Source organism: Vidua macroura, chromosome 27 (genome assembly GCF_024509145.1).
Source record: "Vidua macroura isolate BioBank_ID:100142 chromosome 27, ASM2450914v1, whole genome shotgun sequence".
Lineage (NCBI taxonomy): Eukaryota > Metazoa > Chordata > Aves > Passeriformes > Viduidae > Vidua > Vidua macroura.
Window position 1 is genome coordinate 3,377,521 of NC_071597.1, and position 25,956 is coordinate 3,403,476.

General features: G+C 64.3%; 3 protein-coding genes across 6 annotated transcripts; all 3 read left to right on the forward strand.

Moving 5' to 3' along the window:
* Positions 1–3,335: 3,335 nt before the first annotated feature.
* Positions 3,336–6,120, forward strand: RAMP2 (receptor activity modifying protein 2). The gene is made up of 5 exons (XM_054000458.1): positions 3,336–3,631; positions 3,779–3,929; positions 4,981–5,079; positions 5,472–5,574; positions 5,697–6,120. The coding sequence occupies exons 2-5, from the start codon at positions 3,869–3,871 to the stop codon at positions 5,950–5,952; spliced, it is 519 nt and encodes a 172-aa protein (XP_053856433.1). The 5' UTR covers positions 3,336–3,631; positions 3,779–3,868; the 3' UTR covers positions 5,953–6,120.
* Positions 6,121–6,417: 297 nt separating this feature from the next.
* On the forward strand, positions 6,418–9,118 carry VPS25 (vacuolar protein sorting 25 homolog). Its single transcript, XM_054000334.1, has 6 exons — positions 6,418–6,513; positions 6,639–6,784; positions 6,879–6,932; positions 7,326–7,414; positions 7,892–7,967; positions 8,474–9,118. Exons 1-6 carry the CDS (start codon positions 6,467–6,469, stop codon positions 8,584–8,586), a joined length of 525 nt encoding a protein of 174 aa, XP_053856309.1. The 5' UTR covers positions 6,418–6,466; the 3' UTR covers positions 8,587–9,118.
* A 4,749-nt stretch (positions 9,119–13,867) lies between these two features.
* Positions 13,868–25,906, forward strand: WNK4 (WNK lysine deficient protein kinase 4). 4 transcript variants are annotated; one of them, XM_054000304.1, is made up of 20 exons: positions 13,868–14,388; positions 19,431–19,603; positions 19,756–19,976; positions 20,056–20,213; positions 20,749–20,837; positions 20,912–21,131; positions 21,208–21,538; positions 21,703–21,833; positions 21,901–21,968; positions 22,059–22,200; positions 22,293–22,409; positions 22,482–22,637; positions 22,924–22,981; positions 23,121–23,264; positions 23,394–23,965; positions 24,189–24,285; positions 24,390–24,819; positions 24,933–25,135; positions 25,247–25,344; positions 25,429–25,906. In XM_054000304.1, exons 1-20 carry the CDS (start codon positions 13,936–13,938, stop codon positions 25,444–25,446), a joined length of 3,879 nt encoding a protein of 1,292 aa, XP_053856279.1. In that variant the 5' UTR covers positions 13,868–13,935; the 3' UTR covers positions 25,447–25,906. The 4 variants fall into 4 exon arrangements, with proteins under 4 accessions (XP_053856279.1, XP_053856276.1, XP_053856275.1 ...); XM_054000301.1 differs by having other exon boundaries at positions 22,293–22,637; positions 25,426–25,906; XM_054000300.1 differs by having other exon boundaries at positions 22,293–22,637.
* Positions 25,907–25,956: the final 50 nt, after the last annotated feature.

The window sequence follows — 25,956 nt, forward strand, 5'->3', positions numbered from 1 at the left end:
GGCCCGCCTCAGGCCCCGGACCCGCCTCAGGCCCCGGACCCCGCCTCGGCCCGGCCCGGCCCCTGGCCCTGCCCCGCCCCTCACACCCCCAGGCCCCGCCCCTCCCGTCTCATCCCCAGGCCCCGCCGCCGCCGGTGCCGGTGGGGCCGGGGCGCAGGGCCTGTCCTGGTGGAGCGGACCCGTTCCAGCCTGGAGGACACCTCCCCTGGCTGCGGGGAACGGGCTAATCGCGGCGGCTCGGTGCCGTGCCCGCCCATTCTCGGCGTGCCTGGGCCCACCCGGCCCCGGCCCCTATTGCGGGACCGGCCTGGTCCCGCGGGAAGCGCTTGGTGGGACAGCGCCGTTCCAGCCCGGTTCCATCGCACTCCGAGCCCCGGGACAGCCCTGCCCGGCGTGGTCGCGCTCCCCGACGAGCCGTCCCGGTGGTCCCGGGTCCCTCTGGCCCCACCGCCGGGCCTCCCTGTGGCGGCGCCGGGCAGGAAGCGGCTGCTGGCGGCAGCTTTCCTGCCCCGGGGGCCCCGGCGCTGGGGAGCGGACGGAGCTGGCTCCTGCCCCGGCGGGGCCCCGTCCATCCCCCGTCGGCTGCCGGCTTCCCCGGGGCACCTTTTCCCCGCGGCTCGGGCAGGGTGACTGCGGGGGACGAGCAGGGCCGGCCCGCGCCCGCAGCCCTACACCCCGTCCTCATCTGGGAGCTCCGCCGAGTCGGGTGCGGCGGGGGCCCGGCGTCCCCCGACCCTGCCGGGCATTGGCTCGGGAGCGGGCGGACAGCGCTGGGACGGGCTGGGGTCCGGGAGAGGTGACCGGGGGAGCCCCAGCCCGGGCGCAGGGATCCCGCTGTCGGGAGGATGAGGATGCTCCCTGCGTTACGGCTGCTCTGCTGCCCGCTCCTGTCTGTGCTCCCGCGGGTGCGGCAGAGGCAGCTGGGGGTGCTGCACGGAGGCCCCAGGGGGTTGGGCACAGGGTCTGGCACACAGCGGGTCCCCACAGGGCGCCTGGTGTATTTCTCTCCTCTGTCGCAGTACAGCTGTGCTGGAGGACAGCTCGCCTGGCCCCTCCTGGCCTTCTTTCAGAGGATCTCTGAGCAGGGTTTGCCACGAACTTGTCTGCCCCCAGGGGTGGTGTTGGCTCAGAAACTTCTCTTCCAGGCTGCAAGGGCCAAGGCAGAGCCAGGAGCCCTCTGCTCCCTTAGCCCCTTCACGTCTACTGTGCTCAGCTAAGCCTGGGAGGAGGAGGAAGGGTTGGGTCTCTGATGTACTGGGACCAGCAGCTGGGCACTGGGGCTGTTCCTGGCTGTGCAGTTCTGGCATCCTGTGTCTCCTTGCTGCAGGCCATGGGAACACTGAGCATGGGGATCTCAAGGATGAGATCCCCGTGGTGCCATATCCAATGTGGCTCCAGCCCTCCAGCCCCCTCCAGCAGTGCTATAGTGGGGGGCTCTATCACTGGCAGGGCAATGTCCAGCACCCCTTGGACCTCACATGGTCCCACTGGTCCCACCACCACCAGTGTCCTTCTGGGTGGTTTCTGGATGAGGATGGTGAGTAGAGCTGCCCTCTTGCCATCCAGGCTGTCCTCCCTATCCACTGCAGGCCTTGGTGAGGCCTGTGCAATCTGTGCTGGGCTTGCAAGTGCCTCAGAGGCTCCCTCCTGGCTTGGCTGATCCCACAGGACCCCTAGGGCTTTGGGTTGAACTGCACAGCAAACAGAGTGCCTCATCCTGGGCAGAGTCCAGGGGTGACCCCAAACAGCCCTCCTGAAACAACAATTAGTGGGGGAGGGCTGGGAGTGGGGGAACATCCCAGGGTCTGTCTGGTGCTCTGCAGGACCTCTGGAGGTGCTGCTGGTGCCAGCCCACTGCCAGGACACCTACCAGGGCTGGATCTCCCTCTACTGCTGGGCCCCCTTCCATGCCACCCTCATGGCCATCCCCAAGGGAAGTCGCTGCCACTGGGACCAGATCAGCAGGTGGGTCAGCATCAGCCCCAGCAGTGCCACATGCACACTCGGAGCAGGGCCATCGCAGGGATGTGTCCCCAGCCCTGCAGGCTGGCCTCATGCTCTCCCCTCTGCAACACCTACAGCAAGTTCTCCAGTGGCATCCAGCTGCTGGCCAGCTGCTCTCCTGCCCTGGCCTGTGGCCATCCTTGACACCTTCTGTCTATGCTGAATACTTCACCAGCTGCACTGAGGCCAGGCTCCCCAAGCTGGGCAGTTGGCCCCTGCTGTGGCTGTGGCCAAGGGGCTTGGCTGCCTCGTGCCCCTTGCAGCTGCCCTCACACTCAGCAGAGCCTGGAAAGGGGTTCAAATCCCAGGGAGAAGCTGCCCATCTCCTGCATGCCCCCAGCTCTTTGTGGGGCCAGTGACAGCCTCCTTCCCTTGCAGTCCTGGCAGCTAATGAGTGGGAGGAGAGGACTGAGGGTGAGGGTGACAGGTCAGAGCAGGGATGGAGAACTTGGGATTCCCTGGGGATGGAGTGGGTCCCATGGCACAAGGGGAGGCTGGGCACGGGGCTCTGCATCTGCCTGGGGGAACACTGGGAGAAGAGTCTCAAGCAACTGACCCTGCATGGGCCGATCCCCTTCCTTGGCACCCCAGGTGGGGGCTGGCAGGGAACGCCGGGGATGCCAGGCTGGGTGGGGAGCCCAGGCCCTTGGCAGGCAGCCACCGTGCTGTCCCTGCCCATCCCCTCCGGACGCCCCAGGAGGGGGGCGGCTGTCCCAGTCCTGGGGCCGTGCTGAGATCATTGGGTGTCTCCCTGGCACAGGCTCCTGCCACCCGGCTGGAGGCTCCGCCGGCTCCACCAGAAAGAGGGACCAGTGGCTCCAGCCCTGCAGCCACTGGAGTGCTGGGGATGACTTCCAGATGTGGCCACTCGCCCGCAGAAGGTGGCTGCTGCAGCCTGGGAAGCATCAGACAGCTCTGCCAGGACTTTTGCTGGGGAGCTGAAGCCCAGTGCGATCCACAGCAGGGAGGGTCCCTCCGAACTGCCCTGCACTGCACTCCAGTCCCTGCTCTGTGCGCCTGCAAGCGGCTCTTAAAGGGGAGGCTTTGGGCTGCGCTCTGCCCCGGCCAGGCGTGAAAGGTTCTGTGTAGGAATGCCGCAGACCCGCGGGCTGAAGTCACCCTCAGTGGGGGGGACATGGGCCCCTGGGCGGGAACTGCTCCAGGAAGGGGGGCTCTGGCAGGGTCAAGCAGGCGCCAGGCTGGACAGTGCACGAGGAAGGCACTGGGGCCAAGGACTGGCAGGGTCGGCCAAGTGTCTGCCCTCTCCCCACCTCCTCGGCCTCGTGCCTGGGGGTAGGTTGTGTCATCACCCTTCCCTCCTTGGCCACGGGCAGGAGCTGGGGTGCCCCGGCAGTGCCGCCTGTGGGGCAGGTGCCCGGGTGAACCAGAAACTGCGGTTTTGGGGCCGTGGGTCCCCCTGCCGCCCCCATTCCCGGGCGGCAGCACCCGTCCGGGGACATTGTGCTTTCCCGTCCACTCCCCCCGCTGCTGGGCTGCCTGCCCTCCACGCAGGAGACGAGGGATTTCACAACCCAGCCCAGACAGGATTAAAGAGAAATACACAAGTAAACAAATCGCGGCCTCGTAACGCTGGACGTGCTGTGCAGGGAGTGGATCCTCCAGGCCGGTGGGTGAGGCGCGGGCGTCGTGGGTGCCGGGGGTGCGGGAGCGATGCCCGCGGGGGCCGGCACCGCGCGGGACAGCGCAGGGTCCCGCCGGGAGAGCCGCTTCAGAGCAGCACTGAGCAATCTCATTTTTCACACGTCTCCTGTAGTCAAACTGCCCCTGTCAGAGGAAAGGAGTTGCTTCCTGTTATTTCCATTGAAATCCTTGTCCCGGTCGTTAGCCGGCAGGCTTTGGCAGGATGGCACCGCGCGCGCACATGAGCTCCGGCCGTCTCTCCCAGGGGCTCCTGCTGCTCTGCGGTAAGTGCGCGGGGCGCGGCCCCGGGGGCTCCGCACCCCGAACCACCCCGCACGTGGACGCCCTCCCACTCGTGGGGCCTGGGGCCAGGGTCTTGACTCAGCCCGCCCCATCGCCCCACCCCAAAATGGGACCAGCCTGTCAGCGCTGAGGTTAGCTGGGGCAGCCGTCGCTAGCATGGCCAGGGGGCAGTGGCAGGTGAAGTGGGGCAGCTCCCACCACGCTCAGCCACGATCTGGCAGGGAGCCCTGCGGAGACCCTGGGCTGGGACAGGAGCTGTAGCACCACACATGCCCGGGCAGGGGGGCTGGATGGGGCCATCAGGGACAGAGATCGGGACAGGGTGGGCTGCCCTTACCACAGCCAGTGGACCAGCCTGGGAACACCCCGTGGCCAGCGCCCAGCTGTGCCAGAGCTCCCCACAAGCAGCCCAAGGAGGGCCCAGCCCGGCAGTTCAGCGTGGAGCCACAGCATCAGTGCCCCACACTACAGGTCTGCAGCTGAGGGCAGAAGATGGATCGGGCAGTTTCCTTGAGCCATGGGGCTCCCGTGGGCCAGGCGAGACATGCCCCACGCCCTTGGCAGGCTGTGCTGGGTGTGGAACTGATGGCAGGCGGAGGGGCTCTCCAGCGGTTCTGTGCTGTGGCCAGTGCTTCCTCTTCCTGCCCCAGCCCTGTCCGGCTGACACACAGCACCACGCTGGCTCTCCATGGGTGGGGGTCCCAGTTTGCCCCCATGCTGTGACAACGGCCCAGAGTTTGTAGCCCCTAAACAGCCCCTCCGAACCTTTGGATAGCTGCCTGCAGCCTGGCTAGCCACTCCCCACAGCCCCTGCCCATACGGGGGGCTGGACACCCTAGCCCCAGCATGTGCCAAGCTCTGGTTCCCTGTGTCCCACCTGCCGGCTCCAGTGCCCCCTGAGGGACCCCCCAAAGCAGTTATTTCCTGTAGACCCAGCCTCTGCCAGGGCAGCTCCTGCACATGGAGCCCTGTCAGCACCCTTACCCCCCCAGACCCTATGTCCCCTCTCACCCTGTGTCCCTCCCTCTGCAGTGCTCCTGGGGACTGGCCTTTGTCACACAGACGCCGTGAACATGAGCTTCAGCCAGGACACTGTGACAAGCCCACCCAACTGGACAGCCCAGCCCATGGGTGAGTGTTGGGGTTCAGCGAGGGCTGGGCAGCACTGTAGGACAAACGGTGCCCTGGCCAGGGCTGGCCCTGTGCCACAGAATGACCCCTTCTTTCCCCTAGCCAGCCCAAAAATAGCTGGCCCGTGCCACAAAGCTCTCCCTGTCACTGCCCACAGTGGGGGCAGACAGCAGCAGCCTGCCCTCCCTCTGTGCCCCCGGCATTGCCCTGGGCTGCTGCAGGCTCCAGGCAGCATCCCAGGGCTGCTGTAGGGTCCATCCCTCACTGTGCTGATGTCTCCCCCACTGGCCTGGGCAGTGCTCCAAATGCCAGGTGTCACCTGGCAGCAGGGCCAGGCAGGAATGCACTGTGGGCAGAGGCACACTGCCCGTGCTCAGCACCTTTCCTCACAGAGAGGAATTACACCGCCATCACACAGCAGTGCTGGGATTACTTCGTCTTCCTGATGGGGAATGTGATGACATCGGAGTTGTGCGAGTGGAAAGCCATCAGCAGGTATGGGGCAGCAGGACCTTCCCCTGTAGCAGCAGGGGCTGGGCAGTCCACGAGGGCAGTGCCGGTCCGGGCTCTGTGCCCCTGGTGTCCCATCCCCTGCCGGTGTCCCGGCTCCCTTCCAGGCCCTACAGCGAGCTGCAGCGCTGCCTGGAGGAGTCGGCCGAGAGCCTCAACTACAGCTACCCCAACGCCCTGGCGGAGCAGTACATCTTCCAGAGCCATCACCGCTACTTCCACAACTGCACCCTGGAGCAGCCAGTGTACTTCGACCCGCCCGAAGATGTGCTCCTGGCCATGATCATCGCACCCATCTGCCTCATCCCCTTCCTTGTCACCCTGGTCATCTGGCGCAGCAAGGACGGCAAGGCGCAGGCCTAGAGCTGCCCTCCCGTCCCGCGTCGGGGCACGGACCCGCGGCTGCGGGGCCGCCCGACCACCCGAACCGCCCGGTGGGCTCTCGGGGCTACCAAGCCGCGCTGCTGAGGCGGCCGGTTCCTCCTGCGCCTTCCCCCCCCCGCGGCCCGGGATTAAACGCTTCTCCCCCCACGCCTGGCGCTGGTTCTTCGGCCGCTCGAGCCCTCCACGGCCTCGACCCGGGCCAGCTCCCACCGCCAGCGGCCTCCTGGCGCGGGCCTGCCGGCAGCTTCTTGCCGTAGGGAACACTCCGGCGGGACACCGGGACCAACACCGGCACCAGAACCGGGGGCTGCCGACCGGGAGGGGCGGGTCTACACGAGGGGCGTGGTCGCATTATGAAAGGCGTGGTCACATGGAGGGCGTGGTCTCACGGGGAGGGCGTGGCCCCGCGGGGGCGTGGCCGCTGCCGGGCCGGAAGCGGGGCGGGGCGGGGCGGAAAGCGGCGGCGGCGGCGGTTCCGGTGGCGGCGGCGGCGATGAGCTTCGCGTGGCCCTGGCAGTACAGCTTTCCTCCCTTCTTCACGTGAGCACAGCCGGGGCCGGGGCCGGGGCTGGGGCTGGGGGAGGCGGGGCGGGAAGCGCGAGGACCGGGGGCGCGGGCCGGGGGTGCCGGTGCCGGTCCGCCCCCGTGCTGACCCGGCCCCGCAGGCTGCAGCCCAACGGCGAGACGCGGCAGAAGCAGCTGTCGGCCTGGTGCGCGCTGGCGCTCGCGTACAGCCAGCAGCACCGGCTGCCCGCCATGACGGTACGGGAGGCTCAGGACATCCCGCTCTTCGCCAACCACCGCCTCCAGCGTATCCTTTGGGCCCGGTGCCCGCGGCCCCGCCGCCCGTGCCCCCCTCGCCCCTACCCCCCGCCTCCGTCAACGCCTCCTTAACCCGCGCCCAGGGAAGCTGCCGCTGGAATCCATCCAGGTGGTGCTGGAGGAGCTCCGCAAGAACGGTGGGTGCCTCGTCCGTTCGTCCGTCCGTGCTCCCGGCCGCGGCCTGTGCCCGGCCCGCAGGGCAGGGAGGGCAGCAGCCACCGGGCAGCTCCGGCCCGGGGCCGGGGCTTGCCCGTCCCGCGGCTGTGGGCTGTGCCCCGCCCGGGCCGGCCTCTCCGCCCGGGCCTGCTCGCGGCTCCGCGGGACCCGGGCAGGTTTAGCTGTGCAGGGAAGAGAGGGCTCCACAGAGAAATGGCTTTCTGTAGACACGGCAATATTTAGTATGTAGGGCAGGGGCTGCTCCGTGAGGCTGCCTTCAGCTGCAGTGTCTGGCACGTGTCCCGAAATCTGCATGTTTGATCCTTATTTCTGACTCGTGCTCTGCTTCAATCCCTGTTCCCTATTGCTTCTAGGGAACCTGGAATGGTTAGATAAGAACAAAACCAGTTTTCTGATCATGTGGAAGAGACCGGAAGAGTGGGGAAAGCTCATCTATCAATGGGTGAGAGCACAGGGGCTGCACAACCAGACCGGGCTGTGTCCATGAGGATGGGGGGTCCTGGCTGCCATTCTGCCATTTGAGAAAGACCACTGCTTGCTTCCTCACTGCTTTTACCTTTCTCCTTGCACTTCTCTCTGTGGCAGAGAGCTTACTAACAGCTTGCACTTGCTGTGAGCTGCAGTGTGAGGGTGGTGTTGTCCACCCTCGGTGCTGGGCTGACCTGTGCTGAGGACAGAGCAGTGTCACTGCCCGGCCTCTGTACGGCCCAGCTCCTCACTGTGGAACACACGGGCACGAGGAGCAGACCTGTCCTCATTCCCCCAGGCTGCACCTCCTGACCCCTCTGCCTGCGTGTGTCCAGGGTGCTTATCAAGTGCTGTGCACACTCCGTGTTACACACTCCAGGGTGTGTGAGAGATTGGACAAGGATGTTCAGGCACACAGGTGAAATTTGCTGTATTGCCTTCGTGTTTGCAGGTGTCCAAGAATGGCCTGACCAACTCTGTGTTCACGCTGTATGAACTGGTCAGCGGAGATGATACAGAGAATGAAGGTAAAGCTGGGGCTCGTGTTCTGGAGCAGGTTTTCAGGGCACACTGGATTGGAGCATGTAAACAGTTGATTGTCAGATTACACTTCTGTAGATTAAATATTTTAAAATCTCAGGTGCAAACTCACCCTTTCCCACCAATGGCACATGTTGATCCAAAGGCTTTTATCATTTTGCAGGAACGTGCCCCTCTGTAATTGCATTTTCCCTTCCCCAGTGCCTAGCATTTTATCTGGTGTGGTGAGGGTTGTTTTGTTTTCAAGCCAAGCTCCAGCTCTGCATGGCAGGCTGCTGTGACTCATCCCTGCTGTCTGATGACCTCTAGGCTCTGTTCCCTAAGCAGAGATGATGATCCTGTCAGTGCAGCCATGACTCTGGATTTGCTGAAGTGTTATGGTGCTCTTCAGAGCCCTCAGCATTGCTGCCCCCAGTCCCTGGACCTCACAAGCCTGTTTGCTTCCTGATGTTATTTTTTCTTCCTGTTGATGGGGATCTTTGTCCTTCCCTAGAGTTTCACGGCCTGGATGAGGCTACGCTGCTCCGTGCCCTGCAAGCCTTGCAGCAGGAGCACAAGGCTGAGATTATCACGCTGGATGACGGCCGAGGCGTCAAGTTCTTCTGACAGGAGCCTCCTCCCCTTCCCTGCTGCAGTCTCGGGTCTCCCTGCCAAGCATTCCTCTCTGGGCCTGGCTTCAAACTGTGACTGCAAGTAGCTGCATCTCGGGATTTCTCGGGGCAAGATGAGTCTCAGAACCCTTCCAAAGACTTAGGAATATCCTGAGATCTTCTCTCTGTCTGTTCTCCCTGTTGATGTGTTCGAGAGGCTGAAGCTGCTCGAGGCAGTTCTGAGAGGGACCACCCAGAAGTGAAACTGGGCTGCTGCTGGCCCCTGTTCCTGTGATGGCCTCGAAGCAGTCCCAGCTGGCTGGTCAAGCTTGACCTCGAAGGGCCCCCCTGTGTCCCTGCCAGCCACGTGCCTGGGTCCTGCAGTCCTGCTGCAGTGCCAGGGGATGAGGCAGGAGCGGGGGACTGGCCATTATTGCTACGCTGTGGAAGCCCTCAGTGGCAGGAGGAAATGCACTTGCTGCCAAGCAGGCTGGGGGAAGCCAGGGAACTAATTTCAGGTGATTAAAATGAGATGTATTTATAGAGCAGCCTGGCTGTTTTCATCTATCTTTATTTTTCCATCAGAGACAAAACAGAGCAGCGTACCAGATTTTTGCCCTTCAGTCATATTTCCTCGCTGCCCCAGGGAAATGCAGTGGTTCCAGGGTGGGAAACAGCACAAGAAGAAAGGAGAAGGGGACCCTTGCTGCCTATCTCAGGACAACATTTACTTTAAATTTGCATGTGCAGCCTGCTGGAAGCCCCTGGCTTTCTGCAGAGGTGATGGGGTAAGCTCTGTACCACTGTGGCTGGGAGAGGGATGACTCAGCTTTAGGCTCTCAGTGCTGATAACAAAGTCCCCAACTTGTCAGAAGCTGTGGCCAAGTGCAGTCGCTGGCCCTGTCAGCCCTGGGGAAGCAGATGGCTGTGCTGGGGCAGGATCACCTTTCCCTGATCGTTGTCTGTATGTCACTGGCAGAGGTTGGGGGCAGGCTGGAGTGACCTCAGGTCAGACCAGTGTGGTCAGTCTGGGGGTCCAGCAGAGCAGATGGCACTTGCACCCCACAGGCTGCCCCTGTCTGCCCCTGCCTGGCATCCCCTGCCCTTGGGGACAACCTGGCACTGGCTCACCTGCTCCTGACAGCTGATGTCAGCGCTGAGGAATTCTCAGTGTAGGTGAGATGCTGAAGTCTGGGGGCTGTGCAATGTGAAAATTTGTTCTGTAGCAGGAGCCCATTGACCTGGACTTGGTGGGATGTGCTGCCCTGGTCTGGGCACATTGCTCTGGAAGTGTGGCTGGAGCCCAGGCTTCCTCTCCGTGCCAGGCTCAGCAGTGCTGTGGAGGAATTCCTGAGTGCCAGCACTTCTGTGCTGAACAAAGGCACCAGCAACGCTCCTGAGTCACTGACACAATGGGCTGGTGTGGTCTCCTTTCTAGGAGCTCTGTCATGGTCCTGCCACTGACGGTGCTGAGCAAACCCAGCAGCAGAGGCTGTGCCGTGGCATGTGCCACGAGCCCTGCAGTGCATCTGTCCCCACAACTGGCACAGCCTCTGCTTGATTAGGGATCATCCCTCTATGTCTGCAGCCACCAAAGTCTCTGTGTAGGATTCATGTGCTCCCAGTGTCTGCCCTGGGTTTGTTTCCATGTCCAAGATCTGCCTCTGCTTTCCTCCCCATGCCACCTGTATTGCCCCTTCCCTCCATGGTTGCTCTGGCTGCCCTGCTGCTCTTGTAGCCCTGCAGAGAGCCAGGGTTCTGTGCCTGAAGGTGTCTGCATTTGATCCCAAACAATGAGCCTTTAGCAGCTGGGCTGGAGTGTCTGTTCTTCTGCCTGTGTGCACAATGCCGACCTCCCAGCACCGTGTTCCAGGCTGGGAGTGCTGTATGTAACCTGGCTGTCCTTGAGGGAGTCTGTGTTCTTAATTAAATTTGCTCTCTTCTTAGGAAATGGCTGATGTGACATTAGATAAGCCTAAAACCAGCTTTTCATTCCAAGGCACTCCTGGCAGCAATTCCCTTCTCCTTTTCAGCTTCCTATTTAGTTGCTTACTCAGTGAGGGGGGAAGAGGAGGAGGAAGAGTACGTCCCCTCTGCAGAGTGGACATTGTGTAAAATTCCTTTTCCACACCCTCTGTGCTGGTTACCAGAGGCCACATCCAGCCGTGCCTGTGAGGACCCTGTGGGACCAGCTTTCCTGGGCTGGGCAGTGCTGCTGAGGCCGAGGTGCCACTGCTGAGGCCGAGGTGCCACTGCTGAGGCCGTGGGATGGGTCCTGGGAGTGGCAGAGCTGCTGCCAGCTGGTGCTGCCACCCTGGAGGGAGCAGATGTCCCTCTGTGGAGGTGCTGTCCAGCCCAGCCACGTGGCCCTAGGGAGGGGCTCACTGGAGGAGGTGGCTCAGGGTGGTTTTGGGGGGGTGGGGGTGGCTGGTACAACCCCCTCCTCCAGCCTGTGGCCCCTCAGAGGCCCTTGCCACGTCTGGCCATGGTGATTAGGGCTCACTGGCCAGGGCGAGGCAGAGCTCCGAGGGGCTGGTGCCAAGATAAGGCACTATCAGGCTGGGCACACTCGGATCCCACTGGTCAAGGAGGAAAGATTCCGAGAAAGATTTTCTTTGATGCAGCTGCTCAGGAGCAGGAACTGTTTCAGTTTGATAACTTTATATGCTGGGATAAATGTGCAGGCGGGTCCCATCTGTGCCTCTGGGCTGAGGAAGTCCTCTGCAGTGATCTGCCCAGGGTTACAGCCACAGCTGAGGTTTGGGTGCCACCTCTGCCTCCCTGAACTCACGTGAGTTAGGGTGAGAGACACAGAAGGTCCCATGGGTATGGGGGTGAAGCTAACAGTGAAAGAAGCCCTAGGTGTCCCTGGAGCCCTCCTGGGACAGGCACCCTGTGCTGTGCAGCCCCAGCTGTGCATCCCCTTTGTCCAGACCCATCCTGGCCCCTCTGTGATCCTGCCCCAAGCTCTGGGATCAGAAAGGACAATTCCTGGCAGGGCTTGGCGGAGCCTGGAGCTGAGCAGGGCTTTGGTTCATGATCTAATTCTGAGGAAAGTGATTACACAGTCCCTTGTACTCTTTCTGGCAGCCAAATGTAGGCGAGAAATGGGTTATGTTCTTTGATTGTGGCGGTTCCTCAAAGTGAAGCCTGGCACTGGCACCTGCAGCCCAGAAATGTCACCCTGATAAGGCTGGGGAGCTGCAGTGGGCGCCTGATTGTGGAACACGAGCCTTCTGGTTTCAGGCCAAGCTGGCTGCAGATTGGTGTTCCTGGCCAGGTCAGGAGAGGATCTGTTCCCCTGCCCAAGCTGCCACCTCCCTACCAAGTTCTGGTGTGGAGTGGCATTTGGAGGGGTCATTTAGGGAGTTTCTCAGACCACTCACAAGGGAGGTGTGGGAGGGCAGCACTTGGAGCAAACTTCACTCCTAATTTCCTCTCCTGTCTGCAGGGGCCTCACTGGACCGGGACACTCCCCTGCTCCTCTGGGATCTTCCAAGGCATCTTGTTTCACGATGGAAACCCTTGATAAGGAGACATGAGCTGAGATCCCTGCCTGGCTCTGTGTGTCCTGTTGGAGAGCTGGGGCTCCCTGCCAGCCTGGGCTGTGTGCCTGGGCAGTGCATGGGCCCTGGCAGGGACCCCTGTGTGGGGGCAGCCACAGAGTCAACCTAGAGGGCCTCGGGCAGCATGCCCCCCTTTCTGTCCATGCTCAGAAGGTTCTGGGTGAGGCTCACCTGAACAAAGAGCATTGTTTAACAGAGCTGAGTCAAGCCATGTTGCATCTTACAACCCAGGAGTCACCCATGGCAGGGCCAGTGCAAGCACTGCACGTGTGGCCTGTCAGTCTTGGCCTTTTGGCTCCAGTAGCCACGGGCACCCGGTGCCCCAGCAGCAGGCACAGCCCTGCAGGGGCTGGTGCTGGACATGGTGTTCTGCCAGCACTGCTTGTTCACCTGGGACCAAGCCCTTCACATGCTCCAGGGAGTGCAGGGCTGAGTGGGGATGTGGTTGCTGCTCCCTGCTCACAGGCCAGTTCTGCTCGAGCAGCTCTTGACAGGGAGGCATCGGTCAAACTCCTTGTTGGGATGGAGGTACCCGGCTCCTGGGTGGGTCGGGTGGGGGTAGCAGAGCAGAGATCAGCAGCGAGACACAGGTCGGCCAGGAGCATTTCATTAAATACTTGTCCCTCCCTCTTGCCAGCGGGGATTTGTGGGGAGCAGCCGTGCGGGACGTGGCCGCAGCCGAGCTGCAGGTCAGCAGCCCCAGTCACCCGGCATCACCCTGCGGGTGCCAGGTTGGCGTTTAGGAGACCATGACTGCGTTCCCTTGTCGATCCACTCCTTAATGTTTCCGGTATCGTTGAGTAGAAACAATCTGGCCTCAGGGAAAAGAAATCAGCGGTGGCCTCAATTGCTTTGTGTTTTGTGTAAACAGCCTCACCGGCAGAACAACCTTCTCCTTCAGCCTGGAGAGACAACACGCTCTTGTCCGGCTGTTGGCTCCCGCGGGGCTGACACACACCTTCGACTCTTCCTATTTGCGTGACCCTAATTTCAGGATTTCGCACCGTAGTGAACCCGAGCGGGATTGTTTGGGGCAGCGTGAGGGGGAACTCGCGTCCCGGCAGCGGGACTCAGCTGCTCCAGGACACGCTGCTCTGGGACCAGAGTCAGAAACTCCGAGGAAATGTTTAATAAACCGGGGACGTTCCTGCGCCGCGGCTCCGGCTGCGTTAGTCACAGCAGCCCCGGAGCCCCACGGGGGCGGCGGCAGGGAAGGGGCTGTCCTGCGGGGAGGGGACTGCAGGGAGCCCCTGGGGCAGCCGCGGCAGCGCGGATCCGGGCGGGCGCCAGGCGGCGACCCCCGGCTGGAGGGGACATCCCGGGTGGTCGGGAGCGGTGCCGGGGCGCGGGGCGCTCGTCCCTGCTCGCAGCCCGGGTTTCAGCTGCAGCGCTGGGCGCCGTCCCGGGGCCGCTGCCCGGTGCGGTGTCGGTGCGGTGCCCCTGCCCGTCCCGGGGCCGCTGCCCGGTGCGGTGTCGGTGCGGTGCCCCTGCCCGGCGCGGGGCCGCTGCCCGGTGCGGTGTCGGTGCGGTGCCCCTGCCCGGCGCGGGGCCGCTGCCCGGTGCGGTGTCGGTGCGGTGCCCCTGCCCGGCGCGGGGCCGCTGGCGCAGCGCGGGCGGGGGGCGGCGGTCGCACGGGGGCGGACCCGGGCGGGGCGGGGGCGGTACCGCCGGGCGGGGCGGCGGCGGTGCCGGAGCCGGTGCCCGGACCGGGTCTCGGCGGTCGCTCCTGGCTGCGGGGGTGGCGGAGGCCACGGGTGCGAAGCTGAGCGGGAGCGGCCGCTCCCACCGGGCTTGAGCCGATGCTGGCGGCCGAGCCCGCCGCTGCCGGAGCCATGTCCCATCCCGAGGCGGAGCGGGCGGACAGCGGCTCCGCGCCGCAGCCGGAGCCGGAGCCGGGTCCAGGGCTCACCGGACGGGCCCCGCACCGTAACCGCAGCCGGCGGTCCTCGGGGCGCGATTCCCGACGTGCTTCCTCCCGCTTCAACCGGCGGAGCTCGGCCGAGCTGGAGCTGCTGGGGTACCCGGCGCCGGACGGAGTGCGCGGGGGGTCGCCGCCGCCGCCGCCGGCCGCCGTCGGGCTCCGGGAACCCGAGGAGACGGAGAGCGAGGAGGTGGAGACGCGGGCGGTCGCCACCTCCCCCGACGGCCGGTTCCTCAAGTTCGACATCGAGATCGGCCGCGGCTCCTTCAAGACCGTCTACAAGGGGCTGGACACGGAGACCACCGTGGAGGTGGCGTGGTGCGAGCTGCAGGTACGGCCCCTGCCAGCGCCTCCGTCCCTGTCTGCCCGCACCCACAGACCCCCGCCCCGGGGCAAGGGGCTCGAGAGAGGCACTTGGACCCTCTTCTGTCCACTTTCCCTGCCGTGTGCAGCCCTCCCCGGCCCTGACCCTGCTGCCCACTCCTGCCTGCCTGTCTGCTGTGTGGGACCCGCGGGGCACCTCCCCGGGCTGGAGCCTGTACCGGCGAGGGCAGGCACACTCGAGCCTCCGCTTCTGCCAAGTGGCTGTGGTGCCCCGCTGCAGTCGGGCCACAGCAGCAGGGCAGGGCAGGGTGCGGGCGCCCCTCGCCGCCGTGCACTGTGCCCATCACTGCCTGTGCCTCGGTGCCTCGTGGGTCTGCTGGTCCGGACCCAGACTCCTGCTTAGTGCCGCCGCTCCTGGCCCTCCTGCCCATCACGTGCTCTTTTCCATTTGCTTTCTTGCTGCCTGCGCTATGGAGCATGCCAGGGTGCCCACGTTCTTGATGCCAGTCCCTGCTCTGGCACTTAACAGGTGGATCTGGGGCTGAGCATCCCACTGTCTTTCCGATGCTCAGCAGCTCGCAGCTTTCCCTCCAGGAGGACAGCGAGCGCAGCAGTGCCCTCTCTGCATGCCTGCCTGTGCTTGCGCTGGAGCTGCCTCCAAGGTTTGCTCCGATAGCCCTTGGTGTGCCCTGGGGCACGTGCCTGCAGCAAGTTGGTGCTGGCTGTCAGCTGGGAGCAGGGTACGACACGACCTTGGTGCTCTCTGCCTGCTTGACCTTGGCTGAAGTTGTGTACGTGGTCACCTGTGAGTGGTTTCTGTGATGCTGCCAGGGGATGGCAGGACAGCTGGCAGCACCTGTGGTTCCAGGTCTCTGAGGAGCATCCCCTTCTCCTCTCTGCTGCCACACTCCTCCATCTCCTTGGCTGTCCTGCAGCCTGACAGCAGGATGCTGAGAGCAGTGGTGATAGTGTTGCCTCCACAATGCCTTTGCCCACTCAAGTGCTTTTGATGGGCCTGATCTTGTCCATGGAGGTGCACAGGGAGATCTGTGCTGTGGGGCTGCCTTTTCTCCTTGGAGCACCTGGGGAGGGGTTTTGGTGAAGTCCAAAGTCTCCCTCAGGCTCCTGAACCTGGGATGGCTGTTGTGGTGGGAAGGTCCAAGTCCTTGTTGACACAGAAAAACGTGTCTTGCGAGTTTGTTGTCTTGTTCCTAAAAGCTCAGTGCAGTTGCAGGTGGCTGCCTGGGCTGGGTCCTTGGGGTGGCTTGCAGCCCAGCAGAGTAAGAAGAGATCCTGAGGGACTGCTGGGTGGTTTTTAGAGGGCTGACTATGGCCTCTTAGTGAGGAAGGTGAAGATTTGCCCCTCACCCCCATGGGTTCCACAATTACTTCAGTTGTTGACAGTTCAGTTCAGAGCCAGCTCAGTTCTCCTGCCCTCACAAAACCCCACAGCTCCGTCCAAACGCCCCTGAGCTCTCTTGAGTCCTGTGTCCCCTCAGGTGGCAACCACTGACTGGAGCAGGCTCTCCTTGGTGAGCCCAGGACCTTCCTTCTCTGGATGAGTCAGCTGTCCCCAGCGCTTCCCACTCAGCTGGCTTCGTGTCCCTCCCTGTGGGTCTCAGCCCCACGTCACAGCTGTGGCCCAGCTCCCCTGCCCTGGGGCCCGGCACGCACAGCAGGGCTGGCAGCAGGTCTTGTTCCTGCTCCTCCCTGCAGGCACTGCTGGTGTCTCAGAGGGGCTGCCAAGGGGATGAGCCTGCACCACTCAGGTGGAGGGGAAAAGGGAGCTGGGAAGCAAAATGCTTCCGTGTTCCAGTCCAGCAGGCACATGCTGGCCCCGTTGCTGGTCCTGCGAGCCAGCCAGGCAGGAGTGGCAGAACCACTCACTTGTCCCCTGGGGTGGTTGTGGAGAGGCTGGGGTCCCTCCAGGGACCCTCCTGTGAGCATCCCATGGTGCTGGGAAGACCTGACCCCTCTGGTCCTGCAGCCTCCCACGGGAGTGCAGCCAGGTCCCTGCTCCCATCCCGTGCCTGCCCCTGTCCTCTCCCCTCCCCACCCCGTGTTTGGCTCCATTCCACTGACTGCTCTTTATCCACTGTCTCTTGTACCCAAACCCGTGTCCCACAAGGGGCTAAGAGCACAGACGCAGACATTTAGAAGTTTGTTTTTTTTCAGCAATCATGCAAAGAATTGGACACTGTGACACAAATACAGGATTTGGAACCACAAATAAAAATGGTTGTGGTTCTGCCATTTTAAAAATAGCTTTGTCGTGTGCACTTCACAGTTCTCCTTCTATTGCCTTTCAATTCCAAATGAGTACTTAACCTCAGGCCTGACCTGTTCTGCACCAGAGAACCTGGTTCAGTGCTGTGATGGATCCCAGTCCCAAACCCCAGCTCTCCCTACTGTCCTTGCCCTGACCTTCCCTCCTCAGAGCCTCATGAGGCAGAGGTTGGTTTTGCCTGTCTTCTGCCTCCCTGTGAGACCCCTCAGGGGACCTGCCCATCCCTGTCCCCTCTCCTGAAGGCAGCGTCTGTCTGCCCCTCCCTCCCATGTCCACAGCCCCACTGTTTGTGCTTTCCAGCTTTAGCCTGGCACTATTTCTGTCATAGGTGCTGCGGGCGGTGGGGAAAGAGGAAGCAGGGAGGAAACCAGAGGCCCAGAGTGGGGTCGGGCTGTAAATACCTGACTGTGCGATTTTCCTGTGGAACCCCTTGGGGTTCCCCGAGTGGGCACGAGCATTCTGGGCAGCAGGCACTGCTGTGCCTCCCCTGGCTGGGCAGGTAACCTCAGCCAGCGACCCCGGGGCTGCAGGGCACCTTGTGTGCGTGCTCACATGGCTGCGAGCGCACAGGAGCTCCTGCTCGGCGGGGCAGACCCACGGGCAGGTCAGCGAGGCGCTGGCACCCACTGCTGACAGAGCTGGCACCTCTGTGGGGGCTCGGGAGTCCCTGTGCCTGTGGACATGGCTGGAGGGAGAGTGCTGGGCACTTTCCAGCACTGGCTCTGTGCCCCACCATGGCGTTGCTCTGAATGCCCCTCCAGAGTGCAAGCGCCAGTGCAGAGGAAGGGACGGGAGAGCCCCGAGAGCGCTGCAGCGAGCACTGAGCACCGGCGCTGCCAGGCTGGGGCAGCCTCCTGCCGCAGAGACAACAGCCCTCCTCGGCCACCCGGCCCCACCCTCCCTTCTCCTGCAGCTGGCCTCAGCTCCTGGTGCTGGCTGTGCTGGGCTCCTCTGCAGCCAGCTCCTGGCTCACAGGATGGGCTGGACCATTGCCACCCAGCTCCTCATGGTCCCCCTGCCACCATCCCCAGCGTCCTCCTCCACCCTGTGTGCGTGCTGTTAGGAGAGGACACGGTGTGCCCGTGCTGTGTGCCATGTCTGTGCTGGCTGCCCTGTCTGCCCTGCCCCTCCTGCTGTTCCTCCAGCCAGGCCATGCCCAGGCTGGGCTTTGATGCCCACACTCAACGGGGAGAGTATCAGCACAGGACTGGGAGCTGCTGTCACTTTGGTCATGTGGAAGGAATGATGCCAAGCGAGCCCAGCAGCCCTGGCACAGGCTTGGGGGACAGCCTTGGCTCCCCCAGACCTTACTCCAGGCACTCTGGGACAGGTGGCCTTGTGCTGGGGCTCTGCTTGGAATTGGGCATGGCACAGTGAGGGCTGTGCTGGCACAACTGCTCCAGTTGGGGTCCACTCTCGCTGAGCTGGGAGAGCCGTGGCCACCCGTGACTCCCCACCTGCCCCAGTTCACAGCCCGTGTCAGCTTCCTCATGCCCTTGCAGGTTTGTGGGGTGCAGTGAAGCCTCTGGACACTCTCAGTGGGTAGGAGGGGGCCAGAGGGATGGTGGTGGCCGTGGCACTGGGCAGGGAAGCCGGTGTGTGCTGCTGGCCCTGCAGGGGTCCGGGTGCTGTTTTCCTCCTTCCCTATGAAAGGTCCCATTCATGCCGCTGCAGCAGGCTCAGGTTCTCGTCTGGGCTCAGCCTGTCCCTGAGCATGTATTAAATGTGGGGGGATTATGGAGCAGCTCCAGCCAAGCCATGGGGCCGCCTGTGATGCAATGAAAATGTTACGAAAGCCGACGGGATTGATGGATGGTGGCCACGGGCCAGGAGGCCGAGACAGCTCTGGCAGCACTGGTGGTGGGAGTTCTGTGGCAGCTCCAGTTTCCTTGGCCTCTGAATGTGGGCTGGGCAGGGGTCCCAGCTTGGAGGCCCCAGGCTCTGCAGCGCTGAGCTCTGCAGGACCCCAGGCTGTGGTGGAGTTGTCGCTGCTCCTGCTCCTGCCCAGGGCTGAGCACTCCCAGCTGCCGCCCTCGGCATGGACCTGGCTCCTCTAGCTCTGGCCAGCCAGCTCCCCTCTTCCTGCACCCTGGGGCTGTGTCCCTTCAGCATGAGGGGACCGTCCCCTCCGCTGGCCCCTGCCCCAGCTGCAGTCAGCACCCTCGGCTTGTGTTTCCACTTTAATTAACTCAAGCAGGAGGAACATGGAAAAACCTGGGCTGGAGCTTCCCCCGCCTGCTTTCCCCAACAAAGGCCTCATTGAGGCTGGCCCAGCACTCGGCTGCACAGAGCCCAGTGCTGAGGGTGCCCCAGTGGGGCAGAAGAGCCACGGCCATCGGGTCTACACAGGGCAGGATGGCAGCAGCTTCTGCGGAGCCCCCACACGTCCCCTCCAACTGTCCCGAGGCAGCGTGGTGGGCTCCAGCTGGGAGCTGAGTGAGGGGAGTGGGGCCGGGTGGCCCCAGCACAGGGCAACGGGGAACTCTTCAGGTTCCTTGGTGCCTCATCTGTCGTGCACCCACCCAGAGTGGTGGGCTGGTGGGGGGACCACAGTCCAGGGTGGCCCCAGCCATGCGTGTGCCACTGCGCTGGGGGGCAGAGGTCTGATCTGAGCTCTGTGCCGGGGTCACAGAACTCTCCTCTGCCTTGTATGTAGGGAGTGGGAATGGGGATGGGGACATGAGGCTCTTCAGTGGCCAGGGCACCCCCTGTGCTCGGCAGGACCCCACGTGCCCTCCTCACACCCCCACTGGCTCCCACAGACGCGGAAGCTGTCGAAGACGGAGCGGCAGCGGTTCAGCGAGGAGGTGGAGATGCTGAAGGGGCTGCAGCACCCCAACATCGTCCGCTTCTACGACTCCTGGAAGTCAACTATCAAAGGGCAGATCTGCATCGTGCTGGTCACAGAACTCATGACGTCCGGCACCCTGAAAACGTGATTGGGGCATGCAGGGGAGGGAACAGGGTCCCTGCTCTTCGTTGTGGGGTCATCTGGGTCCGGATGGCAACGGGAGGAGGGTGGGCTGGAGCCACGGCTGGGCCACGAGTCCAAGCCCCACAGGTCTGAGCTCTGTTGGTCCCTGGCAGGTATTTGAAGCGCTTTAAAGAGATGAAGCTGAAGGTGCTGCAGCGCTGGAGCCGGCAGATCCTCAAGGGTCTGCATTTCCTGCACACTCGCTCGCCCCCCATCATCCACCGCGACCTCAAGTGTGACAACATCTTCATCACGGGCCCCACGGGCTCCGTCAAGATTGGGGACCTGGGCCTGGCCACACTCAAGCGAGCCTCCTTCGCCAAGAGTGTGATAGGTGGGGCTGGGCTCGTGGGAGCTGTGGGGCTGCAGGGGGTGGGCACGCCGGGGGTGCTGAGCTCCATCGCTGCCTCCAGGCACCCCCGAGTTCATGGCGCCGGAGATGTACGAGGAGAAGTACGACGAGGCAGTGGATGTCTACGCCTTCGGGATGTGCATGCTGGAGATGGCCACCTCGGAGTACCCCTACTCTGAGTGCCAGAACGCCGCCCAGATCTACCGCAAGGTCACCTCGGTGAGGCCCGGCCCCAGCTGCGGCTGATGCTGCCGGCTGATCCCACAGGAGGCAGGGCAGGGGCTGGGGGCATGGTCAGCTGGAGCTGTCAGGCCTTGCTGCTGACAAAATGTGTCACTGTGCGGGTTGTGTGAGCGGCTAAAGACAGTCTGGGCAGTGAGGGGTTGCTCTGCCAGGCCGTGGAGCTGTGGGTGGTGGTGGGGGGGGGGCCATGGCGTGGCCAGATCCCACATCCCTGGCTCTGCACCAGCCACTGCCAGCGTTTTAATGGGGTAGAACGGGAGCAGTCTGCTCGGTCACCCTGGCCTGGGGCACTGCAGCTGCCCTGACCAGTCACAGCCGGTTCCTGCCAGCTCCTGCCTGTTGGGGTGGAAACTCAGAGCCCTGGGGCATCCTGGCCCGTGCAGGCACACGTGGCCAGGCCACAGGAGCCACTGCAGAGCTCGTGGGGCCCTGGGCTGGTTGTACCCTGGGCCCAGGGAGCCCTGCACTGCGGTGGGTTGGCACAGGAGGTGCTCACTCTCATTACCCCCAGGGCCTGAAGCCCAGCAGCTTCTACAAGGTGAAGGTGCCCGAGCTGAAGGAGATCATCGAAGGCTGCATCCGCATGGACAAGAACGAGAGGTGGGGGCAGAGCGGGGCCTGGGTGGCAGGGTGTCCCCCAGCCCCGAGCCCGCGCTGAGCTGTGCCCTCTGCAGGTACACCATCCAGGACCTGCTGGAGCATTCCTTCTTCCAGGAGGACACAGGGGTGCATGTGGAGCTGGCTGAGGAGGATGATGGAGTCAAGTCTGGGCTCAAGCTCTGGCTGCGCATGGACGACACAAAGAAGCTGCACGGCAAATACAAGGACAACAACGCCATCGAGTTCCTCTTTGAGCTCTACAAGGATGTGGCAGAGGAGGTGGCCCAGGAGATGGTGGGTACAGAGATGGGGGAGCCCTGGGTGCTGTGGGGTCCCTACACCCCGAAGTGACAAGCTCTCTCCTGTGCAGGTGGTCCTGGGCTTTGTCTGTGAGGCCGACTACAAGCTGGTGGCCAAGGCTGTGCGGGACCGTGTGGTCGCCATCAAGCGCAAGCGGGAGAAGCTAAAGCGTGTCCAGGGTGCGCCATCACCCGCAGAGCCAGAGCAGCCGCCAGGTGTCCTGCGGCTCCTGGAGGAGCTCAAGTCCCCACTGCCACCTGGTGCCCCCACGCCTGCCCTGGCCACCCCTGGCTCTGGGGACTCGGCCTTCAGCAGCGCCTTCCCCCTGGAGCCTGAGGAGCCCGAAGCTGACCAGCACCAGCACTTCACCTACCGGCACACCAGCTACTCCTCAGCCACCTGTGCGTAGGCACCAAGGGGGCAACAGCCGGGTGGGCAGCAGGGGACCTGGGGTGGGAGGTGGGTGGAGGAGTCCGTCAGCTTCTGCCAGTCCCACAGCCCTTTCCCAGCTGCCCAGCCAGGGAAGGGACTGGCTTTGGTTCATGCCACACTCCTTCCTCCACAGCCGACTGTGAGACCGATGGGTACCTGAGCTCCTCTGGCTTCCTGGACTCCCCGGACCTGGCCCATCGCAGCTTTGTGGCAGTGGACCCCACCAGCCCCCCGCCCACCCGGCCCGTGCGCTGCTTCCCCACGGTGAGCACGGCCCCACGGGGGGGTCAGGGCAGCCGTGGCACCGGCTCACCCCGTCCTCTCCCTGCAGAGCATCGCCGTGCAGCTGCCCACGGAGCATTTGCCCCCTGCCAGTGGCTTCTCCTCCTCGGTGGACAGGTGAGGCTGGGGGTTCGGGCAGGGGCTGGACAGGGACTGTGGTGCTTGGGAATGGCCATGCCGATGCTCCGGAGCTGGGGCTTCCTGCAGCTACACCTCGGATGTGGCATCGGGCATGAGCGATGGCTGCGAGGGGCTCTCGGCCAGCGAGCAGAGCACCAAGCTGCCGCCCAAGAGAGCCTCGGGGAAGCTGCTGCGGCGCCGAGCCCGGTCCAGGCTGCGCATCACCAACGTGAGTGGCACAGGGGCCAGGCAGGGGCCAGGCAGGGGCCAGGCAGGGGCCAGGCGGGTTCTCCTGGGCTGAGCCAGCCCTGCCGCCCACAGATCTCCGACAAGAACGACCGAGTGGTGGAGTGCCAGCTGCAGACCTACAACAACAAGATGGTGACCTTCAAGTTCGACCTGGATGGGGACAACCCGGAGGAGATTGCAGCCGCCATGGTGAGAGCAGGGGGGGGTGAAGGTGGGGCCTGCCTGGCAGGGCTGGGTGCTGACTGGCCCCTCCACCCTCAGGTCCACAATGAGTTCATCCTCAAGTCGGAGCAGGAAAGTTTCATCAACCGTATCCGGGACATCATCCACCGCGTGGAGACCCTGCTCCGCAAGGACGGCCGCAGCGGCACCGAGCTGCCCAAGGGCCCCGAGGCTGACAGTGCTCTGGGCAGCCCTGTGAGTGCCAGCCTGGCCCTGCCAGCGCTGGGGGAGCTGCTGCTGCGGCTGAGCATGGCTTGGGATGCTGCCTGGCCCCAGGGAGTCCGGGGTGGGGGCTGGGGTGCAGGGTCCTCCTGTGGTCACTTGCCTGCTCCTGTGACAAGTCAAGGTGCTCCCCAGCCCAGAAGAGACTCCAGCTCATGTCCCCACAGGTGGTGGGGCCAGGGTGGGGCCCAGTGGGGGCTTGGCAGAGCCTGGCTGGGGCCTCTGCCCTAGTGCTGGGCTCAGCTCGCCCTTCTCACAGGTGGACCTGCAGCTGCAGGGGCTCTCGCGCTCCATCTCCTCCTCATCCTCACTCAGTGGTACGTCTGTGCCCCTGTGCAGGCCCTTCCTGTCTCCCCAAACCCCATACAGGGCAGGTGATGGCCTCAGCCAAGCCCAGAGGGTCTCAAAGGACATGTCCTGCCCTGGCTGAGGCTGGCTGTCACCCCTATGCCCCAGACCTGAGCTGCACCAGTCCCAGCCTCTCTGTCCAGTCCCCCGTCCTGCCGCTGCTGAGCCGCTCCCCATCAGAGACCAACCTGGCCAGTCCTGTGGAGCCTCTGGCAGCCCGGGTGCCACTGGGGACCCCCACAGGTACCAGTGCTGGCAGGGTGGGCGTGTTCATTGCCCTGGGGCTGCCAGCTGCCCGCTGCCTTCAGGCTCCGGGTGCCTGGGCAGGGGTAGGAGTGGCCCTGGGGGCTGCTCCTGATGCTTCTCTCCCTGCAGGGGGACAGACCTGGCCCCTCGTCTCAATGACTCCCTCCTGGCTCACGTCGTCACCAGCGCTGACACCAACACTGACTCCCCAGGGGACTCCAGGGGGTCCTGTTCCCCCAGCCCTGCCCCAAGCCCTCCTGTCCCCCCAGCCTCTCCCCACATCCCCCATTCCCTGTGAGCCCAGCAGTCCCCTGAGCCCCCCTGTGACCAGCACACCCTTGTCCCCCACTGCCCCCCTCTTGTCCCTGGCCAATGTCTTCTCCCTGGCAGTGATGACCGTGGCCCACACTGTCTCCTCCATTGCCAGCTCAGGTGGGCACTTCTACCCACCACTGCTGCCACGGCCACAGAGTCTTGCCCTGGGTGTCCCACGCTTTGTCTACCCTGACCCCACCAGCACAGACAAGCCAGTCCCACCTGGCAGTGGGATCCTGGAGTCAGTGAGAGCTGATGTCCCCACTGCCGGGGTGCCCATATCCCCCCTTCCCTTGGTACCAGCCCCAGTGTGCCCCACAGGCAGTGGGGCCGTGGGGAGCCCTCTGCAGCTGCTGAGCACATCCACATCTGGGGGTCCAGAGGGCAGCACGGTGAGTGTGGGTGTGCAAGGGCTGCTCCAGGTGGAGCTCAATGTCAGCAGGGCTGGGTGGTTGCTGCAGATGCTGCACTGGGATGGGATGGAGCCTCATGGCTTGTGGAGGGCTGGGATGCAGGGAGGGCTGAGCGGGTGGCAGATCCCAGGGCACAGAGGGGATGACAGGAGATGTGGCAGGACCTGGTGGGGGGCTGCTGATGGTGCTCAGGTGCCCACAGGTGCTGCCCAGTGCCCCCAAGCCCAGCCACTCTCTGATCATCTCGGAGGCACCAGCCCCCAGCGTGCCCAAGGCCCAGCTCTCGCCCATCAATGAAGGTAAGGTGGGGCAGGGCTGAGGCTGCGCCTGTGCCTGTGCCAGGGCACCCAATGCCCCGGCCAGCCCATGTGCCCTGAACCCCAGCAGCTGCCCCTGTCCCCAGCAGAAGCCAAGCCCCAGGTCCTGGGCCGGTTCCAGGTGGTCCCAGCCAAGGACCTGGCTGTGAGCTCCCCGGGGCCGGGCAGCAGTGACGGAGAGCAGCACGGCACGGAGCCAGCAGCGAGCGGCTCCCCGCCTCCCGCGGCCCCCGACACGAGCCACAGCTCGAGCAGTGACTCGGACGTGGCACCGGAGGCAGCGGAGCGAGGCCCCAAGGCTGAGGAGGTGCCAGCCGAGGGGGGCGCGGTGCCTGCTGCGCCAGCGGGGAGCGACCCAGGGGAGGGCCCTGGGGAAGAGAGCACAGAAAATGTGCCTCAGGCCATGCTGAGCCAGGTGTGGCTGAGCTACTCCCGCAGCTTGTCCTATGTGAGCAGCGATGACACTGAGAGCGAGGACGAGGAGATCTGGGAGGAGCTGCAGAACCTGCGGCAGAAGTGAGCCGGGGGTGGGCTGCAGCTGGGAGATGACCGGTGTTCCCACCCGGCCCGGGTGGGAGTTCGCTGTCCCTTCCCCGAGGCCCCGATGCCAGCCCCTGTCCTCTCCCCAGGCACCTGGCGGAGGTGCAGCTGCTGCAGAGCGCCCAGAAGAAGGAGATCGAGGAGCTGTACCTGCGGATGGGGAAGCAGCCACCGCTGGGCATCGTCTCGCCTGCTGCCATGCTGTCCGGCCGCCAGCGCCGCCTGTCCAAGGGCAGCTTTAACCCCTCCCGCCGCAACAGCCTGCAGCGCCTGGAGCTGGCGCCGCCCGCAGGTGCCAGCCCCGCTCCCCACTCCGCACCGGGCTGGGTGCGGGCTGCAGGGCAGGGAGCCCGGGCTGAGCTGCCCGGCCCCGTGCCCTGCCTCAGGGCCGCTGTCCCCGCAGGCATCATGCGCCGTAACTCGCTGAGCGGCAGCAGCACGGGCTCGCAGGAGCAGCGCCTCAACAAGGGCGTGACCTTCGCCGATGACCTCGGGCGCGTGGTAAGGAGGGGCAGGGGCGCAGCCCGCGGCCACCCCACGGCGCTCCCGCGGCACTCGGTTCACGGCTGCTTCTCTCCCCAGTAGCTGGCTGGCCAAGAATGACTCCACGAACTACCTCATCCAAGTGCCTGCTGCCCCGGGGCGGGCAGAGCCGGCCGGGCAGAGCCCGGGCTGCCCTTGGCCGTGGCCTGCAGCAGGGAAGCTGCGGGCCCGGTGCAGGCCTGTCCCACAGGCGTGTGCCCGCTGTCCCCAGCCCTTCTGCTGGAGGACACGAGCGAGGTGTCTCCGTCCCTCGTGCTGGAAGGAGCTGAGCCCGCCCTGAGGAGCCCCGGCTTGTCGCAGCCCTGCCGCACCTCAGCCCCGCCCAGCCTGCGGAGCGCCCTCAGCTCCCTGCGGCGCCGCCTGCTCCTGCAGCCGGACCCCGGAGCGCTTTGTTAGGAACTGGCGTGGGAAAAATGTTTTCATAAACATGGATTGAATACAAGCCGGGTCTGTGCGTGTCTGTCGGGCAGGACGCGTGGCTGCTCGCCTCACTGTGCGAGGATAGACAGAAAATCCCCCCTCAGCCGCCCCTGAGCTGGGCTCAGCCCAAGAGATCCGTGATAACGGGCG

Excerpts from the sequence above, each read along its gene's own strand:
- RAMP2 (XM_054000458.1), top strand. The coding sequence starts at position 3,869 with ATGGCACCGCGCGCGCACATGAGCTCCGGCCGTCTCTCCCAGGGGCTC. Across the intron at positions 3,930-4,980 it reads GGGGCTCCTGCTGCTCTGCG|TGCTCCTGGGGACTGGCCTT; the intron begins GTAAGTGCGCGG and ends CTCCCTCTGCAG. Across the intron at positions 5,080-5,471 it reads CTGGACAGCCCAGCCCATGG|AGAGGAATTACACCGCCATC; the intron begins GTGAGTGTTGGG and ends CTTTCCTCACAG.
- VPS25 (XM_054000334.1), top strand. The coding sequence starts at position 6,467 with ATGAGCTTCGCGTGGCCCTGGCAGTACAGCTTTCCTCCCTTCTTCAC. Across the intron at positions 6,514-6,638 it reads AGCTTTCCTCCCTTCTTCAC|GCTGCAGCCCAACGGCGAGA; the intron begins GTGAGCACAGCC and ends CCGGCCCCGCAG. Across the intron at positions 6,785-6,878 it reads CGCCAACCACCGCCTCCAGC|GGAAGCTGCCGCTGGAATCC; the intron begins GTATCCTTTGGG and ends ACCCGCGCCCAG.
- WNK4 (XM_054000300.1), top strand. The coding sequence starts at position 13,936 with ATGCTGGCGGCCGAGCCCGCCGCTGCCGGAGCCATGTCCCATCCCGAG. Across the intron at positions 19,604-19,755 it reads ACGTCCGGCACCCTGAAAAC|GTATTTGAAGCGCTTTAAAG; the intron begins GTGATTGGGGCA and ends GGTCCCTGGCAG. Across the intron at positions 20,838-20,911 it reads CGCATGGACAAGAACGAGAG|GTACACCATCCAGGACCTGC; the intron begins GTGGGGGCAGAG and ends TGCCCTCTGCAG.